At 39.1% G+C, this 12,007-nt stretch overlaps 1 protein-coding gene across 5 annotated transcripts in view; it reads left to right on the forward strand.

Annotated features, from left to right (window-relative positions):
• The window catches only part of FOXP1 (forkhead box P1), a 658,747-nt gene that overhangs the window by 566,242 nt on the left and 80,498 nt on the right, over positions 1-12,007 (forward strand). For all 5 annotated transcript variants that reach the window (XM_011947141.1, XM_011947138.1, XM_011947142.1 and 2 more), the window contains one exon: positions 4,790-4,994. In XM_011947141.1, coding sequence (XP_011802531.1) covers positions 4,790-4,994 — 205 coding nt within the window. The remainder of the gene's footprint in view (positions 1-4,789; positions 4,995-12,007) is intronic.

Genomic DNA, 12,007 nt, shown 5'->3' on the forward strand with positions numbered 1-12,007 from the left:
AAGTAAGATTTTAATACGTTTAATGAATTTCTTTTGCAGAGCCCACTGACATTTTATCCCAAGGGTGATAGATATCAGAAACAAATGGGAACTCTCGGTGTTTTTAGGACATCCTCTTGGTTTAAGCAACCCTAACTTTCACATATGTAATGTGAAAGCAGATGGATTATTCAGAACTAGAAAGGAAGGTGGGAAGGGATGTCAAGAGGGAGGGAGGGCGGACAAGCAGGAAGGAAGGAAAGAGAAAGTAGTGCCATGCCTGTGTTTTGAAACACAATTCCTCCATCTATGTGTGGTAGGGCAGATTTGAGTTGCCTCCTCGAGGCCAGCAGTTCTTTGAACTCTAGTAGATTTGGATGTTGGTTTATATGTACCTTAAAGGCTGGTAGCTAAAGCCATTGATCGGTGTCTTGGATTCAGTTGCCTTCTAAAGAAGGTTAAAAATATGGAACCTCCTTCGTGTTGCTTAAGGCACGGCCATTTGTTTGGTAACTTTTCGTGTCAAGTGAAGTCAGGAAAGCGTATCTGCATTTGAATCTTTTCCCTTAAGTCAACCACACCCAACGTCTGTCCCTTATGAGGCTGATTTTGTTTTTACTATCGAGACCAGGGCTTTTTCCTCTTAACCTCTCTCTTGCCCCTCCACTCCTTTCTGCCATGACTGCTCAGCTGCTCAATACATACTCAGCATCTCCTTTGTCAAAATAGAAGATATCATAACTGAGCAATAAGGAGAAAAGAAAGGATATATATATATATATGTACATCAGTGAATGCATTTTTGTGCTTGCAGAATGTCATAGCATGTGTTAATTACATCTTTGGATTTATTGTTGGAAACATGGCAGGGTGTTCTGACACACCTACCGGACTTGAGCTCCAACCTCTCTCATCTTTTCCCACCACTCCTATACTATTAAGTTTGCTCACTAAGGTTCATTGTTATAGTACATCAGTTAAGCTGTCCAAAAGAGGGCAATTGGGCAGTGACAAGACAAGCTCATGTGTAATGTGAAAGAAATGAATGTGGTGATGCATGAAGTGTAATCACTGCAGTAACATATCAGAGACACTGGTAGGTAATTCACTAGTCATGGCATTGATTGATAGGCTTAGCAGTCTGCTGTAACTATTACCCCCTGCAACATTAGGAAGAAGCATATTTGAAATCTAAGGGGTGCCTCTATGTGTGCCCGAGATGGAATAAACATAAATACAAATATTTCTGGTGGCAGGTTCTTGCAGTAAAGTGACTACCAGTGTTATTTCCATCTCTCTGAATCAGGAGGTTGGTTTGGTCCCCCCACTCCCTCACCCAAAGTGGCTGGAGAATTCAGTCATGTTGGACTAGAACACAATTTTTTTTTTTTTATCAGAGAGATGATGGCTTAAAACTGATGTCATTATGAGGTTTAAATCAACTTTCTGCTTGCTTGAACATGGTCACCTGGGTATGGATGTACAAGGACAAAAAAAGGTTGATCAACTCTGTTTGTCTTCGAGACAGTGATACCTAGGGTTGTAAAATTGAGTTCCATGAACAGTAATCTGTCATCTGTCCCCACAACATACATTTTTTAAACCTGTGCCTGCATTTTCTTTTATAATGAAGGGGCCAGTTGTCCTGGAAAAAGAAATGTTGCAAGGCATGGAGGTTATCTGTTAAAAATACTGGTAATGCCCACTTCATAAAGAAATCATCAAGATTATTTTACATACCTGTTCATGGCCTTGCCAAGTTAACCTTAAACATATAAATGTCAAGTATAGGAATAGATAGAGAATTAATATTTTGAAGGCCTTTTTATCCCTGAAGGTTTTATAATATGAAACGGAGGGATATTTTCTGTTGTTTTTAAGGTTATTGTAGGGTCTTCTCTCTGCCTTACGTAATTAGACTATCTGCTTTTCACCCTGGTCTCTTTAATCATCTCATCCTCCCTAGTACCAGTAGTTTCATACAGAAATATTCTTCCAGTCTTATTCTGACCTTTTAATTTTTAAAATGTAAACTCTGGGTAGCAGAAAATTACATGCTTGGTTATGTAGCTGCTAATGGATTTGTTTAACTTCATACTATTATTCTTAGGATACCATTTTGGAAGAAATACATACTTTCTGGAAATTTGTTATCCATTTAGTCTGATGAGTGACTGGGTTACCTTTTATCTGTCTAACATGAGATCTTAGCTGTCAAGTAACAACACCTTTTGGTAGGTAGTGCTCATTGAACTAACAGTTTAACATCACTAACGATATATGGCATTGATGGAGGAAAGCCATTTGACTGCTTCTGTGTTAAGTGTGATGAGAATGTTCTTAAAAGTAATTATCACATTGCAGTTTGACCCAGAAGTATCGCTGTTGTCACTTAATGAGTTACTATTTTTATTTACCATTTTTCTCTATGGATAATGAAACTGATTTGCCAGCCCATTGGAATAGATGGAAAGTAGAGTAATATTAATGCACCCTGTAGGTATAACAAGTGCTGAATACATTTGTCTTTGTCTTTATTTGCTGGATAAACAGCTTACTTCTAAAACAGTGTTGAAGTTCTGCTTTTCTTCCAGAGAAAGCGGGAGTTAACACAGTTGTCAGAACCCTGTCCTGGTCTTCCCGCCTCCCGTGCAGCTGACCCAGAAATCAATTAGTTTGAGTTGAGAAATAGGTGGCTTGTTCTTTTCATGCATTTACTCTCTAGAAAATAAAAATAGGTGTTGACTTGTGTGGTTTTGTATCAATATGCCATCATCAACAGACAAGCCTATTAACTGTTGTTTCCACTGAGTAAACAGTGGTCTGAGGGTCACCCATGTTCACAGGTAATTGTTGGTGTGCAGACAACAGTAGCAGGCCTGCTAGCTACAAATGCATCCCACCTGTCTTCCAAAGGTGTTTGAAAATAATAGTCCAGATGCAGCAAAACCGGACATGGGGTTGTGGAGTGACCTTTCCCTTTGTTTAATTTGCCTCCGAGGTTTAATTTCAGGGGACAAGTAATAATTGAATATGCCTAATAACTAAATGCTCATTTGGGACAAAATCCATCAAAATATAATTGGCATTTGATTTTTATGAAGGGAGAAGAAAACCGACTTGTCTGTCGAGGATGCTTCCTAAGAATATCTGACCACTTAATGTATCATTTGAAGCCTCCTTTATAATATATATTAATTGCAAATACTTGAGCATTTGAACATTTTCGTGGAGAACCGTTAGGAGAGACCAACTGTTTTTGTTAACGCTCCTCTCAGAAAGGCGGGGAAGGTTATTGGTCTGCTGTGCAATAATTTACTCCTCTTTGATATGCAAACGATCCACGGTGAATATAAAAAAATCCTATCAGACTCATTTCACAGTTCTTAACCACTCGGATTCTCTGGAGTCCATCGCCTCATTAGACCAGTGCTCTCCAATGCTAGCATAATTAAAATCTTTAACAGTTTAGCAAAGTAAAGATGTTTGGCTGATCACGTTGAGATGATTATCTATCCATTGTATTCTAAATGACAAAAATAAATTAAATTTAGACCTTGGCATTTTTTATTATGTGTTTCAAATGAATATGATGCACACAGCCTTCTTTTTTAATTCAATACCTTAGGTTTGGTAAGAAACATGCCTGTTTCGGCTGCTGCTATATAGTCAGAAAATGGCAGGCTTTCTGGGATGGCTATGTTACAGTTGATTGAAACGATGAACCGCAACCCAGACGTCCACTTCTAATGTGGTATTGCCTTAGGATGTGCAGGGTTTATGATTTCAGTGTTGCTCCCAAGGAACTTATGTTGCTTGTTGTCGCTGTTGTGGTTTTTGTTGTCATCTAGCATATTTTTATTCTGTGCGTGTATGGGGTAGAATATGCATTGAGGTGGGATTTGGAAACCTGAGCTACAGAGGCATGCCACCAAGATAAAAATGAAGAGGCCCACAATAGTGAGCTTGGCATACCGATTGTATCCCTTCTTGGGGGAAAATACGGGATTCACTCCTTAAAACCCATGTCCATTTTGATCCCCTTCAAAAAAACAAGAGAACTTTATTACTGCAAGTTTATTTTACATTTTCATTTTATTCTGCAATGGTTCATTACCATTGATCTAAGAAATGACAGTAATAACAGTGTTACTTGTATAAAAAGTTCTACAGTTTTTCAGTAGACACATCCATCAATTAAGCATGTGGTACTAGAAACCAAAATTAATGAGGAAGATAGGTGTGTTAATGAAATAATCATAGTATAATCAATTTGACTGTTAAAAGTTGAAAAGCATTTCAGGAAGACGATATGAATTCATAATTTATGTCTAAAAGTGATTAATAAAAACTATATTTAATAACAAAGCTATTTGTCATCATTTAAGTCTTAAGCACAAAAATTATTCATTTTGTAGTTCATGTTGTCATAATAGTATAGTTGAACAAATTTATTTTGAGCCCTTCTTTGTGTCTAAAACTAAGGTAACATCTATCTACTTTTCGTCAAAAATTGAGAAATAACATTTCGGATGGTTAGAGGCATACTGTCGTGGCAAAGTAACTGTGTTTTGAATCCTTTTCACCTGAGTCTCTCATGTGTGATGAGGGCAGCTTCCACTCAGTTGCTCAGTAGGAGGACACACTTTTCACTACCGCATCTGCCTTAGTTGGGAGGGAAAAAAAACTACACACACCAAAAAACCCCCCTAACACTAGGCTTTGTTTACTGACTCTTTGATTTAATTACTGTTTGAAGAGGACGGAATTAGCTGTTAATTGATTTAATTATCCAATTTGTTTGTTTCAGGCATGATTCCAACAGAACTGCAGCAGCTCTGGAAAGAAGTGACAAGTGCTCATACTGCAGAAGAAACCACAGGCAACAATCACAGCAGTTTGGATCTGACCACGACATGTGTCTCCTCCTCAGCACCTTCCAAGACCTCCTTAATAATGAACCCACATGCCTCTACCAATGGACAGCTCTCAGTCCACACTCCCAAAAGGGAAAGGTAGGAAGCAGCCACTGAGATAGGCCCAACACACTGCCTTTAACATGAGAGGGGTGGGTGGCCCTGCCTCACCATATCTCAGTGATCCCTAATTGGATCCGTGTGACTTGAGTGTGCATATAATTAGTGAAGAATGTATTCAGTATGGTTTGGGTGTGAAGCATCTAATTATTTTCACCTTTTCAACATGGAATTAGCACTTATGTAGATCTACTCTCAGCTTAGGAACCCGGGCAGAAGTCGTGTAGTTTCTCATTGGATGGGTTGGATTTCCAGGCTTCCAGGCCTACTCCTTCTGCCAAGTGCTCACTCCGTACAAGCTGAATTCCTTGGCTGGAAGTGCCTTCAGGGAATAGTAGTGTCTGCTGTGGGCAATTTTGAATTATGGTTTGAGAAAACATAGAACTTATGTTACTCTACATTGCTCCCCTTGAAGGCTGGGCGCCCATGTTTTTCATCATTGTGCCCCGGAGCACATGGTCTTCCCTGTATGTATTCTGAGTGAAGGTTTGGAGGATGGAGAGACAGAAGAGGTAGTGGTGGTGGAGGCGGGGGGTCTGTTGTATATATAGTCACATAAACAGACACAGCACAGTTTCTCTCCATCGTGGGATAGAGTGTAGTATTGTCTCAGCAGCTGTATTCCTATTTAGAAATTAAGACATTTTATTTTTGAATTGCCCTGAGTTTTACATGAATGTTACTTGAAGCTGAGCTTGTTTTGGAGATCCAGAGTATGTCATGTTAGCATGCAGTTCTAAGAAAATCTTTTAATTCATGTTGTTGTATTCTTGGTACCCAGAAGCATTAATACCACTGTTGAAGTGCTTTTCAAGAGTAGAAAATACAGTGCCCCTAAAATTGAAAACTTTTTTTGTTTACTATTCCTAAACTGTTTTCTGTATATTTCGTAGGCAGAGCTTCCACACACAAAAGTAAAGAAACCTTAAAAGTAGTATGTGACAGGAAATGCCATTTCTATCAGGAGAAAGCAAAATCTGTATTTTGTTTTTTAATAAAAATGACTCCGTGAAAAAAAAATTTAATTATATATTTCAGTTATGTAATCACAAATATAATTTCATATATTTCTCAAAATATTGAGTGTTTAAGAAGCCTACTGTTTAACTGGATGTATATCTTTATACCGGAAAAATATTATCTGAACACACACACACACACACACACACACACACACACACACACACACACAATGTTCGAGTGTAAAACCACGAGTGGTTTCCAGAGATGAGGATAATATATATGTTTTAACTAAAATTTTCAACTATCCTTCCAAGATCGTTTTGGAATTTCTGAGGCAGACACCGAAGAACTAAAAGATGCGTTAAGCATATTGGTTTAGAAGAGTTTGAAGAACAGATAGAAGAATAGAATGGTGGACACTGAGAATCAGTTTGGAGCCACTGGGTGAAATGTGGTTTCTGTTGTTTCCAGCAAGGATAGATATATGTGTCTGGAAGCCAATCTTAGCTCTTGCTTTACAATCTCTTATAATATCTTTATTTTTTTTTTTTTTTCAAGAAAGAAAACCTCAGGGAGCATTAAAGAAAAGGTTCTAGGCTGTTTTCCTTTGCTATACTTGGTTTTGATGTCCTTAGGTTGATGCGTCCATTTACTGCAGAGTGATTGAATTACATCTTTATCCATAGGCAGAGCAGGAGGCCATACACTGAAAAACGCCGACTGATGCACTTAAAGTATTTGTTGCAATCTCATCGGCTGTTGTGGAGCCTGCACAGATTTCCTGTGACATAGAAAACTCTTCTTGTTTAGATGCGCTGTGCTCAGTTTCATTTTCTAAAAGGTTATGTATCTGCAGTCAGGTGATAGATTAGCAAGCAGGCAAGTGGGAGAAGAATAGCCCTTTTCATGTCTTAAGGCACATTTGAAAGTAAATGGATCTAAGAGACAGTCTAATTCTGGGAGACTAAGTTTGTTTGAATTTTTTTTTTTATGGTCCTTATTTGCACAAAAGTTATGCTTAATCTTCATCATACTACACACCAGGATTAGAATATGGATCAGAAAAGAATTCAGATTCCAGTGAGCCTTAATCTAGATGTAAAAGCAGACTGAGTTTTCCAATCGTACATGCAAAAAAGAAGCAACTATGGAATTATATGCCACTACTTAATCTCTTGAATCTCTCAGTTTATATTATCTGGTAGGTTTCTAGACATGTCTGGATTAAAAGAAAATTCCAGTCAGCACGTTTTAACTGAATGTAGCTATCAAGACACATGAGCACCTTCAGTTGAAGATAGTTGAGTTTAAAGTTACAGAATTGATCATTAAAAAATCAGTTAGGTCTGGTACAGTGGTTCATGCCTGTCATCTCAGCACTTTGGGAGACCGAGGCAGGAGGATTGCTTGAGGCCAGGAGTTCAAGACTAGCCTGGACAACATAGAGGGACCCCAATTTCTATTAAACTTTTTTTCTTTTTAATTAGCCTGGCATGGTGGCATGCCCCTGGAGTACTCCAGAGGCTGAGGTGGGAGGATCATTTGAGCCCAGAAGTTTTGAGGCTGCAGTGAGCCATGATCACACCATTGTACTCCAGCCTGGGCAACAGAGCAAGATCCTGTCTTTTAATTTAAAAAAAAAAAAAAAAAGCAGTTGTTAGTTAGCCAGCTTTGTATACATATAAATCCTACAAGTGAATATTATGTAACATTACCTTATTAGGCTTAATTTAAAAATCACGTGTGATAACCAGTTAAATACCAAAAAAAAAAGAAAAAGTTGTCACTGTAAAGGTACGGTCTCACTGTACACTGATCTGCCAATTGTCTCAGGAGTTTCTTGTCACTGCCTTGGGTAAGTTTTCTCTCTTACTCATCAGTGCATTTGTGAAATATGTGTCCTTCCAAGCTCTTCTTTGATTTCTGTGTAATATTCTTTTCCCTCCATTCTGATGGGCAAGGAAGAGTCTCTGCCACAGTGAATAACCATCTAGCCCCATGACCTTGATCGTGGCTTAGCAGCTTTAAGATTGCTTTCTGACATGATCTGGGAGTGCTCGATGGGAAAATTTGTTGGAAAAAGGTAGTGTTGTGAGAGTTACTGTTTGTTTTCAAAGTACTGAGATGGCTAATGATCTCAGCTGAGTTGCATATGTATTTCCATGCCATTTGGAAAACTCCTTCTCCCCCACTCTTGCCCCCGTGCATTTTGCTGGCTCCTGTGAGCAGCCACTGCAGTAGCAGCAGCTCTGGGGTTTGGTGAGCTTCAATCTGTTAAGGAGATAAATAATGTGCTTGGCACGACACTCCTACTCTCCTCTTTAATTTGTCTTACACAAGGAAAATTATAATTAAATCATTCAGGGTAAACCCTTGAGTGTAGAGAAGGGAAAAAACACACTTTGGTAAAGATTGCCAATAGAAACCCACTTCCCTGTTGCGCAGGGTAGAGACATTTATCAATATTCAGCACTATTACGGGAGGAGCGGCCCATGTGATTTGTGAGGCGGATGCCAACGTTCAAATCAAGGCTTGTTAAGATCCTGTCCCTGTGTAATCATGGACATTCAGCATCATTAGAATTCAGTACTGGCACCATGCTTCGTGCTTTGATTTTCTCCCCACAGTTTAATAATGTTTATTGTGCTGATTATATATAAATTCATTGGCGCAATAAACATGCCTCTGTTGTCAGTGCCTGAGAAAAGTGTGGTGGGGATCAAGTTCAATGGCAGCAGCTAAAGGGGAGCAGCAAGAGGAAGCAGGTGCATTCAAGCCTCTTGATGTCATTTTATTCCATAGGAACAGAGAGTCTCGACTTCTTAGGGCAGTAGACAAAACTCAGGCCTGGGATACCTGTAAATGTGAAGATACTGTCTTGTTTCCCTGTCTGATTGTCTTGCTTTAGGAAATTCCAAGTTTTGGTGTGGGTAAACAGAATCAACAAAATGCAACTGAAACATTTATTAAAATGCTAAGTTTAGTAAAGCCCTTTGAGCTTCTTGGATCAAAGCAGCTATGTAAATACAAATAGCAATTACTATTTAAGTAATTGCCTGAATTAAAATTTGAAATACTACATTGCATTATGGTGCACTAGGGAAACGGATGAGAACTCACATTTAATCAGTTCCTTCTCTGTGCCAAGCACTGGCTAGACTCTTGCATATGGAGTGATGTCTCACTTTATCCACCTGACCATGCAGGAAGCAGTAAGGATGATTATACCCATTTTACAGATGAGGAAATCAAATAATAGCAATTAAATAACTAACCCAGGGTCATAGAACTGGTGGTTAGTGGCATATCCAAGATACAAATTCAGGTCTGTGTTTTAGTCTGCAAAGCGGTACTTAAAAGTTTTCATTCAGCTTAGAAGTGAATACTAAATTATGATAAAATCAGTGTCCCTAAAAGATATTTGTTAAATTTAACTGAAATTCAGTTTGACAAAACATGTATTAACCTAGCCTACTGTGTGCAAATCACTGCATTTAAAGGAAAATACCAGAGTTTTCTCTTTCATGGTGTATGTTCATATTTACTAGGCCTTTCGTGAAGGAGGATAGGTAGGATTTACAAGCTATAAATCATTTTGGTCTGAAACAGCACATAAAGAATGTAAATGAACCTCATGGGGGATTTGCACGCAGGCAAATCCAAAACAAGCTTCTTTCCTTTAACGTATCCCCGCTTTTTTCCTGCCTTATAAATCCTGTGTTTCCTCAATGAACACATCATATGCTTTTTATTCCATTTCAGCTGTCCTCTATAGTCCAAATCAGAAATATGCCCTTTTTTCTCATCCCAGCTTTTTTGCTTTCAGTTCAGCCACCATCATTAGATGTTTTATAACTCGAGTATTTCTCGGATTCACCGCTTTCTAAATATTTGTTCCAAGGTGTCCTTAAGCATTTGGTCAAAGATGTTTCCTTAAACCCTGATCAGTTGGCGGTTGGGCAGTCTCTGCTTTTTTGGGGCATCATATTATTCTTAAAAACAGGGGACGCACACTGGGCACTTTACTCTCTGAGATCTAACCTGCCCTCTGTCCAGTCACGATATTCCTTGCCTCGTTCTCATCATTTATTGACAGAGCCCTGTGTATTACAGTCGCTTGCATTTTCTCCACTCCACAGTTGGCAGTTGCCTTCAAATAACCCCTGAAGGTTTCCGCCTGGCTAGTGTACTTACAGACAGTTTCACTTGATACACAGTCTCTGTTTTTGATTTGTGGCCTCTTGACATATTGCCATGTATTTGACTATGTAACAATAACATTTGTGTTTACCGGCCTTGTTATTTTCAAAAGGCAAGGAACTTTGAAACATGTACATGTCTAGTGTTGCTTTTTTTTTCTTTTTTAAACTAAATTCTGTGTTCATGAATAAATGTCAGTGCTCTTGGTTTACTTGCTAAAATTCCAGAAGTTAGTTTTCAGAACTGTGCCTGATGACACAAGCCTTTAACTGGTGCTTGTTTTCATACTGATATGTAGGACCCGTTGACATTTAAGCAGTAAACTCTAATTCCCATTATTTTGAATAGTTTTTCCTCATTTCAGTTTTTTTTTTTTTTTTCCAGAAAATCAGAGTACTATTTGTATTTGTTTTGAAGTACTGAGCAAGCCAGTTATTTTAAATCTTTCTTTCCCATTAGTGAATTTCAGAGAACCTGTGGTCAAATTCCCCCAAATTGTCTTCAAAATTGTTACTGCTACTTCCTGCCAACGTGAGTCAAGGCATTTAAACAATCTATAACACTATAACAGAGCTCCGCAGATTATGGTCAGCCCGCCCTGCTTCCTTTTGTAAATAAAGTTTTATTGGGACAGAGTCACATTCATTTACATATTGTCTACAGCTGCTTTGACACTACAATGGCAAGTTTGAGTAGTGGCAGCAGAAACCATATAGCCTACAAAAACTGAAATATTTACTCTCTGACCATTTACAGAAACAGTTGCTGACTGCTGACCTTCACCATTAGCCTGGTGTTTCTCAGATTCCCTGATGATGTTCCTATAGGGTATTTGTTAAACTCACAGCTTCCTAGGCCTTTCTCCTGAAACCTGGACTTTCTTGATCTGAGATGGGGTGCAGGAATTTGCATTTGCCCTACATACCCTCGAGTCTTGCTACACAGAGGCTGCAGACCAGCAGCTCTGCTATGACCTGGAAGCTTGTTAGAAAATCATTCTCTGGCCCTGCCCCAGACCTGCATCAGGATCTGCGTTGTAACAAGAGCCTCAGGGGTTTGGAATACATGTTCAAGTTTGAGAAGCAATGGAAGCTGTGTGTTTATCACTGAGGTTTTGACACTTGGAAAGAACAGGACTTTTCTCCAGGCACTTGATTCACATCCCAGACAGGTTCTCCTCAAAAGTCTGGGCTGTAGTTAAGGTGGTCTGGGGAGCAGCCCACGGGGGAGCCACCAGACTGGTTCAGTCCTCAAAACTAGTGGCTTGCCATTCTTACGTGAGCCAACAGAATAGAAATCATATGACTGAAAGGACCAGACCCCATTTGCTTCCTTTCCTTAGGAGCTACCACGAGACCACTCCTTGGCTGTGTGATCACAGGCAAGTGACACAACTTGAAGGTTCTGTTTTGCTCTTGTCAAGGATGAAAGGACCTGACATGTGCTGGTGGTGATGAGAATGCAGCTAACATTTATGTAACTCTTACTTTGTGCCAGACACAATGCTCAACAGACTTGACACAGGCTTGATACTATACTGATTTTCCTATGTAATCCTCATAATAATCTTATGAGGTATTCTCCCCTTTGTACAGAGGGTGCAGCTGGGGCCCAAAATGATATCATTTGCACAGGTCACATAGCTAGTTAGTGACCATGCAGGGACTAGACCTGAGATTTCCCTGACCCTCAGGGACTTGCAGTGACTGCCAGATTCTGGTGGCTCCCCGGTGGGCTGCTCCCCAGACCACCTTCACTACAGCCCAGACTTTTTATTTATTTATTTATTTATTTATTTATTTATTTATTTATTTATTTATTTATTAAG

Source organism: Colobus angolensis, unplaced genomic scaffold, assembly GCF_000951035.1.
Source record: "Colobus angolensis palliatus isolate OR3802 unplaced genomic scaffold, Cang.pa_1.0 Scaffold26, whole genome shotgun sequence".
NCBI classification, from domain to species: domain Eukaryota; kingdom Metazoa; phylum Chordata; class Mammalia; order Primates; family Cercopithecidae; genus Colobus; species Colobus angolensis.